At 41.0% G+C, this 25,381-nt stretch overlaps 1 protein-coding gene across 1 annotated transcript; it reads left to right on the forward strand.

Annotated features, from left to right (window-relative positions):
• The first annotated feature begins 24,312 nt into the window (after positions 1–24,312).
• On the forward strand, positions 24,313–24,705 carry LOC138890392 (uncharacterized). Its single transcript, XM_070173775.1, has one exon. The coding sequence runs from the start codon at positions 24,313–24,315 to the stop codon at positions 24,703–24,705; it is 393 nt and encodes a 130-aa protein (XP_070029876.1).
• Positions 24,706–25,381: the final 676 nt, after the last annotated feature.

The raw sequence follows: 25,381 nt of genomic DNA on the forward strand, positions 1-25,381 counted from the left end.
GAACCAACCATATCACAGGAACACAATAATAGGAACTTCATAGTAGGAAATATGCAAGTAGCAACCGTGGACAAGGTTACACATGTGGGTCACAGTAAAGACTAAGCGGAAAGCACGTGAGTAACCACAACAATTGGAAAACAGGAAATATGAACTTCAATTAACTAGCATGTTGGAGGCCTAAGTACAAATATAACAATTAAGAACAAAACACATGTTCTTTACAAATTAACAAGTAAGGGCATGAATGGCTAGCATAGTGGAAGGCTTATGTTGAAGTGTAACAGAATAGATACAACATATAATATATACACACAAATAGACATGGTAATTATAAGTTAAGCAAGTAAAAGACATGGACAGTGCAACAACAATTGAGATAAAGGTCAAGTACAGGACAATAACAAGAAGTCACCCCAAATATGTAAATACAAATATAACAGATCAAGGTAAGGGCACAATCGTATACACGGGAAACAAATATCACATCAAAATGCATGTCCCTCATCCTTACCTGCACAGAAACACCCTTCATGCCATGACCTCACCATAACATACAAACATAACAATACAAATGAAATGGCACGGAATCATCCTTCGTGCTTTTACTCTCAAATGATATGGCATGACATCACCCTTCGTGCTTTTACTCTCAATGATATGGCACAACATCACCCTTCATGCTTTACACTCTCCCTCACATGATAATGTATAAAAAATGGCACGACATCACCCTTCGTGCTTTACACTCTTTCTTACCAAGCGTATGAGTATCAATGACAAATAAGGTAGGAAGAACAAATAACATCAGGGAGAGTGCTTAAATAGATATTCCAAACACATTCAAAATCACAACTTTCCAAGTCAACAATGGTTCAATAACCATCAAGAACCGTATTATTCAAATACTTCCACGAATCTCATAAATGATCCACAACACAAGTATAGAGCCTAGCATCTCAAGAAATTCTGTTGTAGTAATGTATTAATAATTTCTCATAGAGATGACCGAATTAGACACATCAATGTATTCTTACAATTTCCATCAAGTTTGATCAAGTTATAACAAACTAAGTCTTGATATCTATCATTTAATATTACGTCCTTAGTATCTAAGAGTCAAACAAGGCATTAAGCAGAATGTCACAAAATTTTACAAATACAAATATAGCATAATCCACCCCCCGAGCATGATTAACCCTGGCACATACATATACGTTCGTCACATCATATATGTATCACCCACGCATGTAGCCAACAATGACAAATAGGAGGAAAAATTCCCTCAACAAAGCTAGGCAAAACACTTACCTCGATCCGGCTAACTCAACACTTAATTTAGCCTTTTCCTCTACAAATTCGCCTCCGCTTGACTCAATCTAGCCAATGATTACTTGAATACACCACACGATGCAAGAGAAAATAATTTCAATTAATAAATCTATGATTTTTATTCAATTTCTAAAAAGTCAACAAAAGTCAACCCCCGGGCCCGCCCTGTCAAAACTCGAGTCCAAAGGTAGGTCTTGACTACATATAGCCCCATGAGTCCAAATATGTGTTTTGTTTTCAAATACGAGTCTTATTCGACTCCCAAATCTCAAATTTTCATTTTTCAAAACTTTGACAAAATCCCCAATTTTTTCATGGTTTCCCATGAATTTGATGTTAAATCTTGTATAAAATTATGAAATATAGTTGGAAATTGCTTAAAGATACTTACCCAATGATTTGGCATGAAAATCCCCTCTCAAAATCACCTCACCTCGAAACTAGGGTTCAAAAAAATGAAAAAATGAAGCAAAAACTCGAAATTCTCAGCACTTAATAGTTGAAGTGCCATAAAAGGTTCGCAATTGCTAATGAACAGTGTTTCACCAGAAACCAGCAAAACCCAAACTTCTCCGAAATAATCTGAAACCACTCCGAAACTCATCCGGACCCTCCCGGACACAAACCATATATGAATTTAAACCATAAAATACGCTACGGACCTGATCGCGTACTCAAAACGCTGAAAAGAGGTTGTCTTAACTCGATATTGACCATAGTCAAACTCCCAAGTTTCTTAACTTTACTAGTCTCTCAACTAATGATCCATTAATACACCTAAGCCCCTCGGGACTCCAAACCAAAAGTGCACACCAGTCTAAAAATATCATACGAACTAGCTCGCGTGATCAAATCACTAAAATAACACCTAGAACTACGAATTGGACACCAAATCAAATGAAATTTCCAAGAAAGCTTTGAAATCTCTATTTTTACCACCGGACGTCTGAATCACGTTAAACCCACTTCGTTTCCCATCAAATTTCACAGATAAGATAAAAATATTATATTGGACCTGTACCGGACTCCGGAACCAAAATACGGACCCGGTATCAAGGATGCCAACATTCAATTAATTCTTAAAAATATTAGATTTTTTTTTACTTTTAATTTTCAATAAAAATTCATAACTCAAGCTAGGGACCTCGGAATTCTATTCCAGGCATACGCCCAAATCCCATATTTTAATACGAACCCACCGAGACCATCAAAATACGGGTCCGGGTCCATTTATTCAAACGCTGATTGAAATCAACTAAAATTAACTTTTTAGGCAAAAATTCTTAGTTTTATCGGTTTTTTTGCATATAAGCCTCCCGAGTCAATATCCGGACTGCGCACGCAAATAAAGGAAGGCTAGAATGAGGCTCTAAAGGCTTCGAAACACAAAGTTTGGCTCTAAATTACCGAGCGAAGTGCAAATACTCAAAACGAACAGTCGGGTCGCTACATATACATACATACATATATATATATATATATATATATATATATATATATATATATATATAATTACACTTCTTTTTCTTCTTCTTTATAAGAGATCAAGGTATTGAAAAAAAATGGAATAAATGCTTAAAGAAGGGTTATAAAGAAATATTTATATGTAGTTGGTTAGAAATAAGAAGGCTAGAAAATGGTAAATCAAAGAAAGCCTAATTCATATTTAAAAAAATCAGTGTCACCTTTTATTTCGCCTTGAGAAACATTTACTGCAAGTTCTAGCCAAGTTTATTGATTCTACCTGCTTTGCGATCATAATTGTTCTCAACTTCAGTGATTTCCTAAGATAAAGACGCTTTCTCCTTCCTTAAAAAAATCAAATCATAGATCTAGTATTTATATGGTGAAGATGAAAAGAGTTAATCATTGGACATATAGTAAATAATTTATTTTGTTAATTAAAAACCTACAAATAGGATAGAGGAGATAGAGATATAAAGAAAATAGAACTTTATATAAACATATATATATTCATTAATTAGATACATATATAACATATACTAGAACTGCATCAGAATCTACCCCTCTACACGTGAATTGTTTCATCCTCCTGGATAAAACGTGTGATGAGAGATGCATACATAAGTATTAATTTAAGGAAAGGAAAAAAAATTAATAGTATGTATATATATAGGATTTCAAATTTACAATCACAGAAGAAAGCTTGAAAGAAATTGTGACCACACATATTCTATGTGTAATAAACTGGCTATTTAAGACCTTATCAATCATTTGGTCCTGGTTTAAATATAAACCAAAAATTACCTGAGCTAACATTCGAATTAAATCATTAAATGGTTAACCAACCAGTTACTTAGGCATACCGATCACCATGGAGTTGCTCCTGTGTAGGTGACTCTGTTTTTATAGAGGCCTTCATGAGATTCTCTGGTTGTACAATAACCTGGATATTGACCGGATTAATTGGTCAAGCATTTAACTACCAGAATCGATGTTGGACTTATAAGGCTGCACTGCTTCACCCTCAACGGCTATGGGTATGTCACGATAGTTCTGAGTTTAACGTCGTCAGCTCAACTTATTACCTGTGGAATTCATCAGCCTATCAAAGTGATCGATGAATGTTGCTCAAAATATCCTCCAAAGTATAATTTTAGTCTTTGACCATTTATCTTAAACTTGTCACCTTCAATGATATGTTGAATTTCAATTGCTCCATATGGAGTAACATTTGTTACATTGTAAGAACCTGTCCACCTTGATTTTAATTTTTTTGGGAATAGCCTGAGTCGACTATTGTAAATAAGCACTTGATCTCCAATTTTAAATTTTTTTTGTCGGATCAAATTGTCATGCCCTTTTTTTTCTTTAAAAAGTTTTGCATTTTCATAGGTTTCCAACCTTATTTCTTCCAACTCATTAACCTGAAAAAAATATATTTTTACCGGCAGAAGATAATTCAAAGTTTAATGCTTTTAGTTCCCAAAAAACTTTCTGTTCTAATTCAACTGCCCAATGACAAGCTTTCCCAAAGATTAATCTATATGGGGATGTTCCAATTAGCATTTTGAATATCGTTCGGTATACCTATTGTAATGACCCGACCGGTCGTTTTACTTTTTAGAACCCTGTTCCCCTAAATAAGACTTCCCGTACATGCTTTTACTATTTTATGACTTGTACGGATGGTTAGTTCGGGATTTGGAAGAGTTTGGGTTGAAATCGAAACACTTGGTTCCTTAATGTTGGCTTAAAAGGCCAAGCTTGACTTTGGTCAACATTTTGAGGAGACGACTTTGGAATCGAGATTTGACGGTTCCAATTGGCTCGTATGATGATTACGGACTTGGACGTATGTTCAGATCAGGTTTTGGATGAACCAGGAGTGTTTTGGCGCCTAATAGTGAAAGTTGGTTCTTGAAGGTTTTAGAAGTTCTTTAAATTTGGTTTGGAGCGGGTTTTGGTGATATCAAGGTCCAAATAGAATTTCGAGATTGGGAATAGTTCTATAATTTTATTTAAGACTTGCACGCAAAATTTGGTGTCATTCTGACTAGTGTAAGCACATTTCTGCGCATTAGAAGTAAATTGAAGAACCTGAAGTTTGTAAGTTTGGTCCAATTGCTTTTGGGGTGTGATTCTTAGTTTTAATGTTGGTTCAGGCATTCCGAGAGTTAAAGCGAGTGTGTTTTATGATTCTAGACTTGGGGGGTAGGGGAGGGGAAGGGGTAGGGGGAGGGAAAGGGGTAGGGGGAAGGGGGCCCGGGGGCCCCAAGTGTCAATCGGACAAGGCTCGGACCAAGTTGAGAATTTGGAGCAACAGCTGAAGCGTTAGGTCTGTTAATCGCACTTGCACTTGGCCAGCCGCAGGTGCGAGCTTACAGGTGCGAGGAATTGGCCGCAGAAGCAATTTTGGAGCATTTGGCAATAGACTGTAGGTGCGAGATTTGTGTGCACCCGCGAATGCGCAGGTGCGAAAGGGGAGGGTGCAATTGCGGAGCTCCGCGTAGAAACGACTCGATGGCCGCAAAAGCAGTCTACCACCCGCATAAGTGGCCCATGTTGGACTCAAAGAGTTCCATAGAAGCAGATCGAGCACCGCATGTGCGAGACCGCAGATGTGGCCAAGGCACCGCAGGTGTGAAAATCGCAGAAGGCAGAACCTTATTTAATACGGGACTTAGGCATTTTTAAGCTCATTTATTTCATTTTGGGGCGATTCTTGGAGCTCTTGGAGAGGAGATTTCACCTAACACTTTGAGGTAAGTAATTCTTACACAGTGTGAGTTAAATACATAGTTTATGGGGAGATTATAACAAGTATTAGTGAAAATCATGAGTTTAAGTGAAAACATAGGGTTTTGATAAAAATGAGATTTTACCACGAAAACGATTATGAAACTTAATGAAAATCTTATATTTATGTTCCTAAGGTTATGGGTAACAACTTTCTTGAATTTATTTTTGAATCTGGGCACATGAGCTTAGGGGTGAATTTTAGAAACCTTACATTTAGGGTTGGGTAATCACTTAAATAGTTAGAATATAGACTTTTGAACATATATTGATTAAGTTTTACACTATTTGAATACTTTTGGATTGTTCAGCTCTGATTTGAGGGTTTGAGCGTATTCTTGAATTAGGAAGTAGGATTTGAGACGAGGTAAGTCTTTTTTCTAACCTTATAAGAGGGAATTTACCCCATAGGTGAACCTAATTAATATGTGTTGTGATTTGTGGGGGCTACGTATGCACGAAGTGACAAAAGTCCGTACGTAGCTACTATTTATGTTTATATCCGGGTAGTTTTAGGTTTACACCATGCTTTGTGGACACTGTTATTTGACTTTATTTATTAATTATATTGAATGTAACTAAGTTGAGGATTTTAAGATTTCAAAAGATGCAAGTTAAATTTCCTTTATTTGAAAAGAATCAGAAAAGGTTATGATTTATTGATGAATGCATATTCGATCGCTTCGCAAGTATATATTCCGCGAGCGGGGTGATTCTTTCCACTACACTCATGGGAGAGGGCCGTTTGCCTCGGCATGTTAGTAGATGCATCTATGGTCGCGCCGTTCGACTCTCGGCAGTGATTTACATTTATGTTGGATTGGGCCGAACGTACTCATCGGAATTCATGCATGATAATAGAAATGGAAGTCCCTTTTATGATTGGTATAAATTCATTGTTTGAGAGATCATTTGTTTTGAATGAAGGAAGTGATTTGGGTTCTTAAATATGGTGAAAGAATTATTCAATTATTTCTTGTTCTGAGTCTTATTGTTATCTCTATATATCATGCTTAATTAGAATTTCATGTTATCATATTGTTGGCCCTTAGTAAGTGTCGGAGTCGACCCCTCGTCACTACTTCTTCGAAATTAGACTAGATACTTATTGGGTACATATTTTTATGTACTCACGCTACACTTCTGTACTTAATTGTATAGGATTTGAGGCAGGTGAATCTGGTTACCAGTCTGACGTGCAGATTTGATCCCCATCTCGAGACTTCACGGTGAGCTGTCTTTTGACCCGTTCTGCAGCAACTGGAGTCTTCTTTATGTTATATTTTTCTGTCTATTTCCTTTGAGATAATAGACTAGTATTCTTTTGTATATTCTACTAGAATGCCCACATACTTGTGACATCAGATCTTGGCACACACATTAGTAGAATTATGATTTTGGATTTGTTTACATGATTTCTATTTGCACTCATTCACTTCCGTTTAATTGTGTTACATTTGCAAATTTCTGAATCTTTTTAAACAATGAGGACATGTTATCCACTTAGTAATTTATTTAAACGGGAAAGCACTAGTTTGATCAGTGTTGACTTGCCTGAGAACGGTGTTGGGCGCCATAACGACCTATAATGGAATTGGGTCGTAACACCCATAATGCATCATCTAATTTTAAAACACAATCTTTTCTTAAGATTCCAACCATTTTTTCAAGAATTATTTTTAATTCACGGTTAGAAACTTCAACTTGCCCTTGAGTTTGAGCATGATATGGTGTTCCTGTTTTATGAGTCACACCATATTTTTTCAGCAAAGTAGAAAATTGCCTATTCATAAAATGAGTCCCTTGGTCACTAATGATGACTCGTCGTGTGCCAAATCTGGTAAACATATGTTTTATGAGAAAATTGCACACAGTTCGAGCAACATTTTTTCTTATGGGGATGGCTTCAACCCATCTTGACACATAATCCACAGCCACAAGGATATATTCAAAAGAATGAGAATAAGGAAAAGGACCCATGAAATTTATTCCCCAAACATCAAATATTTTACATACCTGTATCTATTGCAGGTGGAGAATGTGATGACCCAAAAGGACATCACTTGTGTTGCAAGTGAATTCAGTGTTCCGAGGCCTAAAAACCTCCTTTTTACCCCGCCTTAATTTACGTGCATGGTGTGGACCTATATCCGGAAAGCCTTCTATGTGAAAATATGAGAAATAGAAATTTTAGAGTTAAAAATTTGATTATGGTTGACTTTGGTCAATATTTTGAGCAAACGGACCCGGATCCGTGTTCCGACGATCCTAGGAGGTCCGCAGTAAAATATGGGACTTGGGCGTATGCCCGAAAATGAATTCTGAGGTCCCAAGCCTTAGAAATCAATTTTTGAAAGAAATTGTTTTACTGAATTATCTAAGAAATAAAGAAAAGAATTAATGTTTGAAACCATTGTTAACGGGCCCGTATTTTGGTTCCGGAGCCCGATACAAATTTGTTATAGTATTTGAAAGATAACTGTGAAATTTGGTGAAAAACAGAGTTTATTTGACGTGAGTTGGACTTCCGATTGAAGAGTTATGAGCTTTGAGAGTTCTTGATGAAAATGTTGAGTTTTGAGGTTTAATTTATGATTTTACATGTTATTTTGATGATGTGATCGCACGAGTAGGTCCATATGATATTTTTAAGTTAGTATGCATGATTGGTTTGGAGTATGCACGATTGGTTTGGAGTCCCAAGGGCTCGGGTGAGTTTTCGGTAGGTTTCGGGGTGTCTTAGGCTCAAAACATGGCTATTGGAGGTTCAGAGAAGTGTAAATCTCTGAACCTACTAGTGCGGTCCGCACTGGTTTTATGCTATCCGCACTGGCGACTGTGCGGCCGCAGTTGATTTTGTGCGGTTCGCACAGGTTCACTGGTGCGCAGTTGATTTTGTGCGGTCCGCACAGGGCATCTGAGAGTAGTATATTAGACGGGATTTTCAGTTATTTTTCATTTTTCAAAACCCCAAAAACATAAGAGGCGATTTTTTCAAACAAACTTTCTTCTCCAAAATGTTGGTAAGTGATTTCTAACTCATTTTTCTTCACTTCTTAACATCTTTTAACATGATTTCAACTAAAAAACAATGATTTTCATGGGGGAAATTGGGGTTTTTTGAGTAGAACCTAGGTTTTTCAAAAATTGGGGATTTGAACCTCGATTTGAGGTCCGATTCAAAACAAATTATATATTTGAGTTTGTGGGGGAATGGATAATCAGGTTTTGGTTCGAACCTCGGGTTTTGACCATGTGGGCTGGGGGCGATTTTTGACCTTTTGGGTAAAACTTTGAAAAATTCATTTTCATGCATTCAAATTTATTCATTTAGCATTTATTGATGTAATTAAGTAACTTGTGACTAGATACGAGCGAATTGGTGGTGGAATCAAGGGGTTAATCTATAATTGAAGCGTGAATTGTGTTCGTGACATCGAGGTAAATGTTTGGTCTAACCTTAGCTTGAGGGATTAGGAGTTGTGTCTTATTTTCTACATGTTAATTGTGGAGTATGACGTATAAGCATGGTGACGAGTATCTATACGTTGGTGTCAAGCATGCCCGTGAGTCGTGTATTATAATTGTTATGACTCTGTTGTGGTTTATTGCGTTTCATATGTTATTATCACCATTGTTCCCTTGTCGGGATGTTTGTTTGATATTAATGATCCCTTGCCAGGATGTGTTTTGATATTATTGTTCCCTTGCCGGGATGTTGTTGAAATATCATTGTTCCCTTGTCGGGAAGTTGTTATATTGCTCTTGTTCCCTTGCCGGGATTCCTTGTGATTATTGTTGGCTTGTAAATGGGAGCGGATGGTATTCCTACCACAAGATATAATGAAATGGGAGCGGGTGGTACGCCTACCACAAGATATAATGAAATGGGAGCGGGTGGTACGCCTACCACGAGATATAATGAAATGGGAGCGGGTGGTACGCCTACCATAATATATAATGAAATGGGAGCGGGTGTTACGCCTACCACGAGATAAATGAAATGGGAGTGGGTGGCACGCCTGCCACGAGATAAATGAAATCGGAGCGGGTGGCATGCCTGCCATGAGATACAGGAATTGGGATCGGGTTGCACGCCTGCAACAAGATGTGAAAAGAAAGTGAAATCTGCCTTTGTTTTCCTTATTCTTGTTAGTGGTTGATTTTGATTCCTTTATAATTCTCTTGATATTCTGTTTTACCTGTTATTCCCCAAAGCATGTTTCCCCCTCCTATCTTTATTTGTTTATTTCTGTATTTCTTTTGCGCTGTATATATATTTGAACTGCAAAGGTTTATTTGGTAGTCTGGTCCTAGCCTCGTCACTACTTTGCCGTGGTTAGGCTGGACACTTACCAGCATATGAGGTCGGTTGTGCTGATACTACACTCTGCACTATGTGCAGATCTCGGAGCATCTCTTGGACCATAGCTTGGAGGCTTCCTTCAGTCCACCCGGAGATCCAAGGTAGACCTACAGGTGTCCGCAGGCCCTGGCATCTCTCTCTATCCCTATTTCTTGTTTCATTTTTTTCCTTTTATTCAGAAACCGTGTACTGTTATTTCTTCAGACTTTGTATGTAGCAATCTTAGATCGTCTGTGATACTGTGACACTAGGTTTTGGGTGGTTAAGGCTTAAGTATTTGTAACAAATGTAGTTTTCATAAATCTTATTGCTGTCTTCCGCTTAAATTTGAATTTTCGCTGTTACCACGTTATCGTCTTATATTTGTTAAAAAGAAATAATTGGTTAATGAAGTAATTAGATTAAAGGTTTGGCTTGGCTAGCTCACATTAGTAGGCGTCATCACGACTCCCAAGGGTGGGAAATCCGGGTCGTGACAAGTTGGTATCAGAGCTCTAGGTTACATGGGTCTCACAGTTCACAGACAAGCTTAGTGGAGTATGAGGGATCAGTACGGAGACGTCTGTATTTATCCCCAGAGGCTACAGAGTTAGGAACAACTTCACATTTATTCTCTCTTATCGTGCGATTTGGTTTCTCAATGCTAATTGATCTTCTACTCTATTTTTTCGCAGATGGAGAGAAAACGCACTTCCTCATCCACTGACCAGCAGCCCGAGCCCCCAGCAGTAGCTCCCACGAGGGGTAGAGGGCGAGGCCGAGGCCGTGCTAGAGGCCGAGGTAGGGACATAGCTCTGCCCTGAGCAGCAGCACCAGCGGCGGAGCCTCAGGTCGACTTTGATGATAAGGTTCCGGCCCCAGCAGTTCCAATGGGCCCCGTTCAGGTCCCAGAGGGGTTTATTGCTACCCCAGTTCTTCAGGATGCTCTGGTCCGTTTAGTGGGCCTCATGGAGACTGTCACTCGAGCAAGCTTGCTTCCTGTAGCACCAACTGTCTCTTAGGCTGGAGGAGGAGCCCAGACTCTTGCTACTCGCACTTCGGAGCAGGTAGCTCCCTAGATTCAAACTCCAGCGGTTCAGCTAGTTGGAGTAGTTCAGCCGGGTATGGTAGCTCAGACTGGTGATGGAGCGGCTATGTCTACCGATGCTTTGTGGAGGTTGGATAGGTTCACCAAGATCTTCATGACTACTTTCAGTGGTGCATCTATTGAGGATCCCCAGGATTATCTATACAGCTGTCACGAGGTTCTAAGGAACATGGGGATAGTTGAGACCAATGGGGTCGATTTTGCTACTTTTCGCTTGTCTAGATCCGCCAAGAGTTGGCAGAGGGATTTCTGTTTGGCTAGACCAGCCGAATCGCCAGCTTTGACTTGAGAGCAGTTTACTCAGCTATTTCTGGAGAAGTTTCTCCCCATCACCCAGAGAGAGGCCTATCGGAGGCAGTTTGAGCGTCTCCAGCAGGGTTCTATGACTGTTACCTAGTATGAGACCAGATTCATCGACCTAGCTCGTCATGCTCTTATCATACTTCCCACCAAGAGAGAGAGAGCATGAGGAGGTTCATTGATGGACTTACTCAGCCGATTCGTCTTCAGATGGCTAGGGAGGCTGGGAGTGAGATTTATTTCTAGGAGGTGGACAATATGGCCCGGAGAGTTGAGATGGTTCTGTCATAGAATGGTGGTCATGGGTCGGACAAGAGGCCCCGTCATTCAGGCTGATTCAGTGGTACCTCGTCTGGAGGTAGGGATTCATATGGTAGAGACCATCCTCCTAGGCCTTTTCAGTCAGCACTTCAGGTTTCTCACGCTGCTTCAGGTGGCCGTGGTTCTCAAATGCAGTATTCTGATCACCAGTCCTATAGTGCACTACCAGCTCCTATCGGTGCACCACCGCTTCAGAGTTTCTAGGGTCGTTAGCCCCAGCAGCTGAGGGCTTATTTTACTTGTGGCAACATGAGGCACATTTCTAGTTATTGCCCTCAAGCACCGAGTAGCTCTCAGCATCAGGGTTCCCGTGCCATGGTTCAGGCACCAGGTGTTCCATAGCCCGCCCAACTAGCTAGAGGTGGGGGTAGAGATGCTAGAGGTGGAGGTAAAGGTATTAGAGGTGGAGCTCAGGCCGCTAGAGGTGGAGGCCAACCAGTAGCAGGCCATCCCAAAGATGTAGTTCAGGGTGGTGGGGCTCAACCCCGATGTTATTCTCTTCCAGCTAGGCCCGAGGTTGAGGCTTTTGATATAGTTATTACAGGTACGGTTCTGGTCTGTGATTGAGATGCTTCTATGTTATTTGATCCAGGGTCTACGTACTTGTATGTGTCCTCTTATTTTGCACCGTATCTATTCATGCCTAGTGATTCTTTGAGTGATCCTATTTATGTGTCTACGCCGGTGGGTGATTCTATTGTGGTAGATCGAGTCCATCGTTCATGTATAGTTGTGATTGAAGGTCTTGAAACTCGTGTAGATTTTCTTCTTTTGGACATGGTCGATTTTGATGTCATATTAGGGATGGATTGGTTATCACCTTACCACGCTATCTTGGACTGTCATGCCAAGACTGTGACCTTAGCCTTACCGGATTTACCTCATTTAGAGTAGAGAGGGACTCCTAGGCATTCTACCGTAGTGTTATCTCTTATGTGAAGGCTCGGCGTATGGTCGAGAAGGGGTGTTTGGCCTATTTGGCATATGTTCGTGATTCTAGTGCTGAGGTTCCTTCGTTGTTCATGAGTTTCCTAAGGTATTTCCTTCAGAGCTACTGGGTATGCCACCCAACAGGGATATTGACTTTTGCATTGATTTGGCTCCGGGCACTCAACCTATTTCTATCTCGCCGTATCGAATGGCCCCGCCTGAGTTGAAAGAGTTGAAGGAACAGTTGCAAGACTTGCTTGAAAAAGGTTTCATTAGGCCTAGTGTTTCGCCTTGGGGTGCACTGGTGTTATTTGTTAAGAATAAGGATGGTTCGATGTGGATGTGTATTGATTACCGGTAGTTGAACAAGGTTACAATCAAGAATAAGTATCCATTGTTGAGAATTGATGATTTGTTTGATTAGTTTCAGGGTGCCAAGTTATTTTCGAAGATTGACTTGAGATCTGGCTACCATCAGTTGAGGATTAGGGCATTCGATGTCCCTAAGACAACTTTTCGCACTCGGTACGGGCATTATGAGTTCTTGGTGATGTCATTTGGGTTGATGAATGCCCCAACAACTTTTATGGATTTGATGAACTGAGTATTCAAGCCTTACTTGAATTCATTCATGATAGTCTTCATTGATGATATTTTGATATATTCCCGTAGCTGGGAGGAACACGAGCAGCATCTTAGAGTGGTTCTTCAGACCTTGAGGGATAGTCAGTTATATGCTAAGTTCTCAAAGTGTGAGTTCTGGTTGAGTTCTGTTGCATTCCTGGGTCATGTTGTATCAGCAGAGGGTATTCAGGTTGATCCAAAAAAGATTGAGGTAGTCAAGAACTGGCCTAGACCAGCATCAGCTATAGAGATTCAGAGTTTCTTGGGATTGGCAGGTTACTATCGTCGGTTCATGGAGGGGTTTTCATCTATCGCAGCCCCGATGACCTGGTTGACCCAGAAGGGTGCCCCCTTCAGATGGTCAGATGCGTGTGAGGCGAGCTTTCAGAAGCTCAAGACAGCTCTGACTACAGCACCGGTATTGGTTTTGCCCACATGTTTAGGGCCTTATACAGTTTATTGTGATGCATCTCGCATTAGACTTAGTGTGGTGTTGATGCAGGATGGCAAGGTCATTGCTTATGCTTCATGGCAGTTGAAGATTCATGAGAAGAATTATTCGGTTCATGATTTGGATTTGGCAACCATTGTTCACGCATTGAAGATTTGGAGGCATTATCTATATGGTATGGCATATGAGGTGTTCACGGATCACAAGAGTCTGCAGTACTTGTTTAAGCAGAAAGAGTTGAATTTGAGGCAGAGAAGGTGGTTGGAGCTGTTAAAGGACTATGATATCACCATCTTATATCATCCGGAAAAGGCCAATGTGGTGGCCAATGCTTTGAATATGAAGTCAGCAAGTATGGGTAGTCTTGCTTATATTTCGGTCGGTGAGAGACCGCTTGCTTTGAATGTTCAGGCTTTGGCCAATCAATTCGTGAGGTTGGATATTTCTGAGCCAAGTCGTGTGTTAGTTTGCACGGTTGCTCGTTCTTCTTTATTGGAGCGTATCCGTGATCGGCAGTATGATGACCCCTATTTGTGTGTCCTTAGAGACACGGTACAACACGGAGGTGCCAAGCAGGTTACCTTAGGTGATGATGGAGTTTTAAGATTGCAGGGTCAAGTTTGTGTGCCTAATGTGGATGGGCTCCGAGAGTTGATTTTAGAGGAGGCCCATAGCTCCCAGTACTCTATTCATCCGGGCACCACAAAGATGTATCAGGATTTGCGACAGCATTATTGGTGGCATAGAATGAAGAAAGATATCGTAGCATTTGTGGCTCGGTGTTTGAATTGTCAGCAGGTCAAGTATGAGCATTAGAAGCTTGGTGGTTTGTTCTAGAAGATTGAGATTCCTAAGTGGAAGTGGGAGCAGATCACTATGGACTTCGTTGTTAGACTCCCATGGACTCAGAGGTAGTTCGATGCAGTGTGGGTTATTGTTGATAGGCTGACCAAGTCAGCGCATTTCATTCCTATGGCAGTCTCTTACTCTTCCGAGAGGTTAGCTGAGATCTATATCCGGGAGATTGTTCGTATTCATGGTATGCCTGAGTCTATCATGTCGGATCGAGGTACACAATTTACCTCCCATTTCTGGAGAGTAGTTCAGCGAGAGTTGGGCACGCAGGTTGAGTTGAGCACAACGTTTCATCCTCAAATGGATGGTCAGTCCGAGCGGACTATTCAGATTTTGGAGGATATCCTCCGAGCTTGTGTCATTGACTTTGGAGGCTTGTGGGATCAGTTTTTGCCCTTAGCAGAGTTTGCCTACAACAATGGCTACCAGTCGAGTATTCAGATGGCTCCGTATGAGGTTTTATATGGTAGGCGGTGTCGGTCTGCGGTTGGATGGTTTGAGCCGGGAGAGGCTCGGTTATTGGGTACAGATCTTGTTCAGGATGCCTTGCACAAGGTCAGGATTATTTAGGATAGGCTTCGTATGGCTTAGTCCAGGCAAAAGAGTTATGCCGACCGTAAGGTTCGTGATTTGGCATTCATGGTCGGTGAGCGGGTATTGCTTCGAGTGTCGTCTATGAAGGGCGTGATGAGATTTGAGAAGAAGGGCAAGCTTAGCCCTAGGTTCATTAGCCCGTTTGAGATTCTTGATCGAGTGGAAGAGGTGGCTTATAGACTTGCGTTGCCGCCGAGCTTATCAGCCGTACATCCAGTGTTTCACGTGTCCATGCTTCGGAAGTATCATGGCGATCCATCCCATGTGTTAGATTTCGGCACTGTCCAGTTGGACAAGGTTTTGTCTTATGAGGAGGAGCCGGTAGCTATTCTAGATCGGCAGGTTCGTCAGTTGAGATTGAAGAGTTTTCCTTCTGATCGTGTTCAGTGGAGAGGTCAACCCGCAGAGGCATCGACCTGGGAGTCCGAGTCCGATATACGGAGACATTATCCCCATCTTTTCTCGACTCAGGTACTTCCTTCTTATGTCCATTCAAGGATGAACGGTTGTTTTAGAGGTGGAGAATGTGATGACCCAAAAGGTCATCACTTGTGTTGCAAGTGAATTCAGTGTTCCGAGGCCTAAAAACCTCCATTTTACCCTACTTTGATTTACGTTCGTGGTCTGGACCTATATCCGGAAAGCCTTCTATGTGAAAATATGAGTAATAGAAATTTTAGAGTTAAAAATTTGATTATGGTTGAATTTGGTCAACATTTTGAGCCAACGAACCCGGATCCGTGTTCTGACGATCCCGGAAGGTCCGCAGTAAAATATGGGACTTGGGCGTATGCCCGGAAATGAATTCCAAGGTCCCAAACCTTAGAAATCAATTTTTGAAAGAAATTATATTACTAAATTATCTAAGAAATAAAGAAAAGAATTAATATTTGAACCCATTGTTATCGGGCCCGTATATTAATTTCGGAGCCCAATACAAATTTGTTATAGTAATTGAAAGATAACTGTGAAATTTGGTGAAAAACGGAGTTTATTTGACGTGAGTTGGATTTCCGATTGAAGTGTTATGAACTTTGAGAGTTCTTGATGAAAATGTTGAGTTTCGAGGTTTAATTCATGATTTTACATGTTATTTTGATGATGTGATCGCATGAGTAGGTCCATATGATGTTTTGAGTTAGTATGCACGATTGGTTTTAGGCTTAAAGCATGGCTATTGGAGGTTCAGAGAAGTGCAAATCTCTGAACCTGCAAGTGCGGTCCGCACTGGTTTTGTGCTATCAGCACTGGTGACTGTGCGGCCACAGTTGATTTTGTGCGGCCCGCACAGGTTCACTAGTGACTGTGCGGCCGCAGTTGATTTTGTGCGGTCCGCACATGGCATCTGAGAGTAGTATATTAGATGAGATTTTCAGTTATTTTTCATTTTTCAAAACCCCAAAAACATAAGAGGCGATTTTTCAAACTACCTTTTTTCTCCAAAACATTGGTAAGTGATCTCTAACTCATTTTTCTTCACTCCTTAACATCTTTTAACATGATTTTAACTCAAAATCAATGATTTTCATGGGGGAAATTGGGTTTTTTGGGTAGAACCTAGGTTTTTCAAAAATTGGGGATTTGGACCTCGATTTGAGATTCGATTTCAAAAGAAATTATATATTTGTGTTCGTGGGGAAATGGGTAATCGGGTTTTGGTTCGAACATCAGGTTTTGATCATGTGGGCCCAGGGGCGATTTTTGACTTTTTGGGTAAAACTTTGGAAAATTCATTTTCATGCATTCAAATTGATTCATTTAGCTTTTATTGATGTAATTAAGTAACTTGTGACTAGATATGAGCGAATTGTTGGTGGAATCAAGGGGTAAAGCTATAATTGAAACGTGAATTGTGTTCGTGGCATCGAGGTAAGTGTTTGGTCTAACCTTAGCTTGAGGGATTAGGAGTTGTGTCTTATTTTCTACATGTTAATTGTGGAGTACAACGTATAGGCATGGTGACGAGTATCTATACGTTGGTGTCAAGCATGCCCGTGAGTCGGGTATTATAATTGTTATGACTCCGTTGTGGTTTATTGCGCTTCATATGTTATTATCACCATTGTTCCCTTGCCGGGATGTTTGTTTGATATTAATGATCCCTTGCCGGGATGTTTGTTTTGATATTATTGTTCCCTTGCCGGGATATTGTTGAAATATCATTGTTCCCTTGTCGGGAAGTTGTTATATTGCTCTTGTTCCCTTGCCGGGATTCCTTGTGATTATTGTTGGCTTGTAAATGGGAGCGGGTGGTATGCCTACCACAAGATATAATGAAATGGGAGCGGGTGGTACGCCTACCACAAGATATAATGAAATGGGAGCGGGTGGTACGCCTACCACGAGATATAATGAAATGGGAGTGGGTGGTACGCCTACCATAATATATAATGAAATGGGAGCGGGTGTTACGCCTACCACGAGATAAATGAAATGGGAGTGGGTGACATGCCTGCCACGAGATAAATGAAATAGGAGCGGGTGGCACGTCTTCCACGAGATACAGGAATTGGGATCGGGTTGCACGCCTGCAATAAGTTGTGAAAAGAAAGTGAAATCTGCCTTTGTTTCCTTATTCTTGTTAATGGTTGATTTTGATTTCTTTATAATTCTCTTGATATTCTGTTTTACCTGTTATTCCCCGAAGCATGTTTCCCCCTCCTATCTTTATTTGTTTATTTTTTTCTGCTATATATATATTTGAACTGCACAGGTTTATTTGGTAGTCTGGTCCTAGCCTCGTCACTTCTTCGCTGGGTTTAGGCTGGACACTTACCAGCACATGGGGTCGGTTGTGCTGATACTACACTCTACACTATGTGCAGATCTCGAAGCAGCTCTTGGACCGTAGCTTGGAGGCTTTCTTCAGTCCACCCGTAGATCCATGGTAGACTTACAAGCGTCCACAGGCCCTAGCGTCTCTCTCTCTATCCCTAGTTCCTATTTCATTTTTTTCCTTTTATTCAGAGACAATGTACTGTTATTTCTTTAGACTTTGTATGTAGCAATCTTAGACCGTCTGTGATACTGTAACACCAGGTTTTGGGTGGTTAAAGCTTAAGTATTTGTAACAGATGCAGTTTTCATAATTCTTACTGCTGTCTTCCGCTTAAATTTGAATTTTCGATGTTACCACGTTATCGTCTTATATTTGTTAAAAAGAAATAATTAGTTAATGAAGTAATTAGATTAAAGGTTTGGCTTGCCTAGCTCACATTAGTAGGTGCCATCACGATTCCCGAGGGTGGAAAATCCGGGTCGTGACATCATCTAATCTCTATTAGTAATGTTACCAGTTCTCTAACACCTGTCACATTGTACAACATATGATCGGGCATCTTTAAAAAGAGTCGGCCAGAAAAATCCGGCTTTTAAGACTTTAAAAGTTGTTCGATTTGATGCATACTGACATCAAATTACTCCATCATGACGGTGATATAAAATTTTGTTCATCTCTTCTTCAGGAACACATCTTCTAATGATATTATCTGCCGCCAAAAGCTTTACGATCTCCTTTTTTACTACTTCCTGCATTGCTGGATTCAATCTCCTTTGTAGGTGTACTATTGGCTTGTAGCTATCCTTCATGAGGATTCAGTGTGTACTAACAACTGGACTAATTCCTTTGATATCTTCTATAGTCCATCCCAAGGCTCATTTATGTGCTTTCAATACTTTAATCAGTTTTTCTTCTTGTCCTGCAGTAAGAGAAGATAAAATAATTACTAAAAATAATTCTTCACATATTTTAAATGAGATGGGAGAACTTTGAGTTCAATTTTTGGTTGAACTTGTTCTGGTTGCATTTCCTCATTTTTAAAATCCTTTTCTAGTATTTCGGTTTCTCTTCTGATGATAGGATCATTATCTTGTGTTATTCCAGATTTGGCCAAACATTTTTTCATTGAGTCTGGAATTGATTGATCATCTTTGAATTCATATATATATAATTAAGCATGTCAATTGAAAAACACGAAGATGATGTCTCATCTCCTGAAAATCTTAATATATTTTGCATATAAAAAATTATTCTTTCTTCATCAACTGTCAAATTCAATTGTCCTTAATGGACATCCATGATTGCTCTACCTGTGGCAAGAAATGATCCACCCAAAATGATTGGTTTATCAAAACATTCCTTCATTTCAAGTACTATAAAATCTACAGGGAAAACAAACTTATTGTAATGACCTGGCCTGTTGTTTTGAAAGTTGTAGTCTTGTTCCCCTATTTTCTACTCCTATTATTCTCTACACCTGTTATATAACTTACTGGATTAGTTGGTTTGGGTCCAGGGAGATTTTAGAGTGAATTGAGACACTTAATCTCTTAATTGAAGGCTTAAGTTAGAAAAGTTGACTTATATGTAGAGAACCTCGGATTGGAATTTTGATGGTTCCTATTAGCTTCAGTAAGTGATTTTGGACTTAGGACATGTCCAGATTGTGATTTGGAGGTCCGTAGTAGAATTAGGCTTGAAATGGCGAAAGTTAGAATTTTGAAAAGTTTGACCAGGAGTGAAATTTTGATATCGGGGGCGGGTTGGATTTTCGGAAGTTGTAGTAGGTTTGTGGTGTCATTTATGACTTGTGTGCAAAATTTGAGGTCAATCAGACTTGATTTGATAGGTTTCGGTGTCGTTTGTAGAGTTTGGAAATTTCAAAGTTCATTAGGCTTGAATCCGTGTGTAATTAGTGTTTTTGATGTTGTTTGAGGTGATTTGAGGGTTCAACTAAGTTCGTATTGGGTCATAAGACTTGTCGGTATGTTTGGTTGAGGTCCTTGGGGCCTCTGGTTGATTTTGGGTGGTTAACAGACTTGGAGTTTGATTTGAGGAACTGTTGAAGTTGGACTTAGTTGGTGTAATCGCACCTGCAGAAGTCTCACGTAGGTGCGAGTTCGTAGAAGTGAGCTTTCCATCGGAGGAGCGGAGCTGCACTGGCCTGGGCAGGGCACAAGTGTGAGGGGCTAACCGCATCTATGAGCCCGCAGGTATGAGCGAGGCTCCACAGATGCGGAGTTCAAGTAGGGGATGTTTCCGCAGAAGCGGATTGATGGCCAAAGAAGCGCCTTCGCAGGTGCGGAACCTGGAGCGCAGATGCGGACTTGGGTAACGTAAGTGATTTCTGCAGAAGTGGAGATTTTATCGCAAAAGGGGTTTCGTAGGTGCGAAAATATGGCCGCATGTGCGAAAAGCTTGGGCAAAACATATAAAGGCTAGGGTTCGCAATTTTGGCTTCATTTTAAATTTTTGACTCAGAATTGGGAGATTTTGAGAGATATTTCGAAAGGAATTTTGAGGTAAGTGACTTGTGATTAAATTTCTTCAATAATTATGTTTTCCCATTGATTTTCCCACCTAGTTGGTGTGTTTTTGAGGTGTAATTTGTGGATTTGAGGTTATGGATTTGGAGAGTGAATTTTGGGATTTGTGCGTGTCTATTTCCGAGAATCAGTTTGGATTCATGCCGGGGCATTCGACTATGGAAGCGATTCATCTGGTAAGGAGATTAGTGGAGCAGTACAGGGAGAGGAAAAAGGATTTGCATTTGGTGTTTATTGACCTTGAGAAAACATACTATAAAGTTCCGAATGAGGTCCTGTAGAGGTGTTTGGAGGTTAGCGATGTTCCGATAGCGTACATTAGTGTGATTAAGGAGATTTATAATGATGCTAAGACTCGGGTAAGGACTTTGGGTGGTGACTCGGAGCATTTTCCTGTGATGATGGGGTTTGCCTTGGTGATGGATGTATTGTCGCGTCACATCCAATGGGAGGTGCCTTGGTGCATGCTATTTGCCGATGATATATTGTTAATTAACGAGATGCGTAGCGGAGTTAACGCAAGGTTGGAGGTTTGGAGATAGACATTGGAGTCTAAAGGTTTCAAACTGAGTAAAACTAAGATAGAATACTTGGAGTGCAAGTTCAGTGACGGGATCCATGATGTAGACGTAGAGGTTAAGCTTGATGCTCAAGTTATTCCCAAGAGAGCGAGTTTTAAGTATCTCGGGTCTATTATCCAGGGTAACGGGGAGATTGACGATGATGTTGCACATCACATTGGAGCGAGATAGATGAAGTGGAGGCTCGCTTTTGGTGTTTTGTGTGATAGGAATGTGCCGCTAAGACCTAAGGGTAAGTTTTATCAAGTGGTGGTTCGACCGGCTATGCTGTATGAGGCTGACTATTGGCTAGTCAAAAACTCCCACGAGCAGAAGATGAAAGTAGCAGAAATGAGTATATTAAGATGGATATGTGAGCATAGGATTAAGAATGAAGCTATCCGGGACAGAATGGGAGTAGCCTCCGTGGAGGATAAGATACGGGAGTCGAGGCTGAGATGGTTCGAACATGTTAAGAGAAGAAGCATTGATGCTTCTGTTACGAGGTGTGAGAGGTTGGCCATGGAGAGTTTGAGAAAAGGTCGAGGTAGGCCTAAGAAGTATTGGGGAGAGGTGATTAGGCAGGACACGGCGCTGCTTTAGCTCACTGAGGACATGACCTTTGATAGAAGGGTGTGGAAGTCGAGGATTAAGGTAGAAGGTTAGTAGGTAGTTTATAGTTGTTCACCGATAGTCTTAGTAGCATGAATGTCCCTTCATATTCTTAGATTTTTATTACGTTATGCGGTTTTGTTCGCCTCAGTTATTGTATTCCCTATTGCTATTATTTGGTACTACTTATCCTTTATCTCTGCCCTTTTCTTTTTATCTTCCATCTTTCTTCCTTCCTTACTTTCCTCTTCTTCTTCTTGCCCTTCCTGGGCCGAAGGTTTAGTGGAAATATCTTCTCTACCTGCATTAGGTAGGGGTAAGGTCTGCGTATAGACTACCCTCCCCAGAACCCACCTGTTGGGATCAAACTGGGTTTGTTGTTGTTGTTGTTGTTGTTGTTGTTGTTGTTGTTGTTGTTGTTGTTGTTGTTGTTGTTATTGTTGTTGAATGACCATTTGGTGTCGAATTTTAGTAAATTTGGTATGCTTAGACTCGTGAGTGAATGGGCTTTCAAGTTTTGTGACTTTTATCGAATTTCGAGACGTGGGCCCGAAGGTGAGGTTTTAGCTGATTTCGGATTTTGGCTATAATTTCGTATTTTTCTTGTGGAATTGATTCCTTTAGCCTATATTGATTATATTGTACTGCTTGTGGCTTGATTTGGTATGTTTGGAGACAGATTTGAGAGGCAAAGGCATTTTGGAGTAGAGTTTTGCGGATTAAAGTAAGTAACACATCTAAATCTGGTCTTGAGGGTATGAATATGAAACCCCAAATTTTGTGTTATGTAATTATTTTGAAGGTGACGCACATGCTAGGTGACAGGCGTGTGGGCGTGCACCATGGGAATTGTGACTTGGTCTGTCCTGTGAAACTGTAAAGATGAACAACTTGCTGTTAGCTATATGCTCTTTATGTGTTATAGAAATTTGACTCTAAATCATGTTAGAAACCATGTTTAGGCTATGTGTTGGTACTGTTGGGACCCACTGAGGCCGCGTTACATGTTAAATTTCCTGCTAAATGCTACTTGTACTCAGCCTCAGTTTTTACTCGCATATCATATCTCAGTCTCTGTTATTCTTATTGATACATCATGTTATTGCTGTTTGGGATGATTTTCCTGATTTTTGAGAGCTCGAGAGTCTAGAGAGATTGATGACTGAGTGAGGCCGAGGGCCTGAGTGTGAGGATATTTATTGGATTGGGTTGCACGCCGCAACATGTTTCATTTATTTATGCCATGATTGGCTTGATATAGTGCTTGGGCTGTAGGAGCCCCTCCGGAGTCTATACATACCCCTAATTAGCATAGGTACCTACTCATTGCATGTGCAATGTGCTCAATGATCGTGAGGAATGATTGACTGTGAGGAATGAGTGATTGTAAAATTGGAGTGAATGGGAGAACTGAGTCATTGTTTCCCTGAGAGGCTGTATATAATTTTATTATTGTTGCACATAGTTGCCTCTATAACTATTTTGAAAACTTCTAAAATATATCTTTATCCGGTTTTACTTGAACTTGGTATAAAACAAACTGATTTGATTTGATTTACCGGTTGGGAAACATGTCTATTTTCCTTCTTGAGACTAATGAAAATGAATTATAACTGTGTAGCTCGTCACTATCTTTCAGTTCCTTATTTATGATTGTTACTTATTGAGTTGGTTGTACTCACGCTACACCCTACACTTCGTGTGTAGATGTAGGAGTTTCTGGACACGGATGGTGTTGATAGTTCTTGTAGCTGACCGTTGGAGATAGCGAGGTAGCTGTTTGGCATTCGCAGACCTTGTTTTCTCCTTCCTTATCTTTTAATTCATTGTATTTGGATCCAAATTGTGATAGTCCTTTCATTTATGGACAGATATGTTTAGATTCTCATGGCTTAGTGACACCCTGATGTTGGGGGCTATTTTTCGCACTTGTTTATTTAAAAGCTTTTTGATTCACTTTTCTATGAAATATTGAAAGTATTTTTGAATTGCCGGCTTGCCTAGTACCATCGATAGGCGCTATCACGACATGTTAGGATTTGGGTCGTGAAAAGTGGTATCAGAGCCTAGGTTACATAGGTCTCACTGGTCATGAGTAAGTTTAGTAGAGTATTGCAGATCAGTATGGAGACGTCTATACTTATCTTCGAGAGGCTATCAAACCCTTAGGAAACTTCACATTCTTGAATTCTTGTCGTGCGAATCTGTTGATTCTGGTATCTAAACTTCTGTTATTCTATTCTCTCACAGATGGTGAGAACATGTACTACTGGACAGGATGGACATCCACCAGTACCACCAGTCAGGGCCGCAAGGGGCCGAGGTCGTGGTAGAGGGACACGGTAGGGGTAGAGGTGCAGCTCGCACAACAGCTAGGACAACACCTGCAAATTTACCAGTTGCCCCAGTGCAGGAGAATGTCCCAGTTGTGGATGAGCTCGTGGGGCCAGCTCAGGCACCAGTTGTGCCCATCGTGATTCCAGGCCTTTAGGAGGCCTTAGCTCAGATTTTGACCATATGCACTAGTCTTGCTAAGGCGGTCTCTGTTCCTGCCGTAGCAACCACTTCTCAAGCCGGGGTAGGTTCTCAGACTCCTACCGCCGGTACACCCGAGTAGGTGATGCAGAGACTCCAGACACCAGGGATACCACCAGCCTAGTTGGTGGTAGCTGCTCAAGCCCATGTGGTTCCTGTTATGATTGATGATGAGCAACAGAGACTAGAGAGATTTGGTAGACTCCAGCCTCTATCTTTCAGCGGGGCAAAGTTGGAGGATGCCCAGGGTTTCTTGGATAGATGCCAAAGGATTCTCTGTACAATATGTATTATGGAGACCAGTTTAGCCTCGTTCACTACTTTTCAGTTTACTAGAGCTACTTTCAGTTGGTGGGAGGCTTATGAGAGGCGTATGCCATTTGATGCATCACCACTTACTTGGCAGGAGTTCTCCATCCTCTTTTTGGTGAAGTTCGTGCTGCAGTCTCGCAGAGAGGAGCTGCCCAGACAGTTTGAGCAGTTACGTCAGGATGATATGTCTATGATGCAGTACGAGATGAGGTTTTTTGAGTTGGTCCGTCATGCAGTGTGATTGTTTCCCACTAATAGGGAGAGGATCAGGAGGTTCATCGATGGCATCACGTTTCAGTTGCGATTGCTTATGACTAGAGAGAGGGTATCTGGTGCTACCTTCGATGAGGTTATTGATATTGCTCGATAGATAGAGATGGTCCGCAGATAGGAGCGGGTTGAGAGTGAGGCCAAGAGTCTCGTGGATCAGGTGGATTTAGTGATGTTCCTTCTAAAGGATAGTTCTACCACAACAGGGGTCATCTTTTCAGGCATGCTTAGACGGCTCGCCCAGTTCATCGTGGTGCATCATCGGGCCATGGTTCACAAAGTTCTCATCAGGGTCACTGATCTTTCAGTGCTCTTCTAGCTCAGAGTTCGTCTCGTGCTCCATCAGTTCAAGGCTCATCTATGCCAGGTCCTTCTACTAGTTATCCCGGTCCCCGGGGATCCTTTCTGTCCCCATCACCAGCATAGGAAGTTGTTTTGAGTGCAGAGAGTTTGGCATGTGTGGAGGCAGTGTCCTCGTCGTTAGGGAGGTCCAACGCAGTAGAGGAGTCAGGCTGTATCTTCTGCACCAGTTGCTACACCACCTGCTCAGCCAGCTCGGGGTGGGGCCCAATTAGCTAGAAGCCGCCCTAGAGGAGGAAGCCGATTAGATGACGATTAGGCCGGATTCTATGCTCTTCCCGCCAAAC

This window comes from Nicotiana sylvestris, chromosome 4 (assembly GCF_000393655.2).
Source record: "Nicotiana sylvestris chromosome 4, ASM39365v2, whole genome shotgun sequence".
In the NCBI taxonomy this organism is placed as follows: Eukaryota; Viridiplantae; Streptophyta; class Magnoliopsida; order Solanales; family Solanaceae; genus Nicotiana; species Nicotiana sylvestris.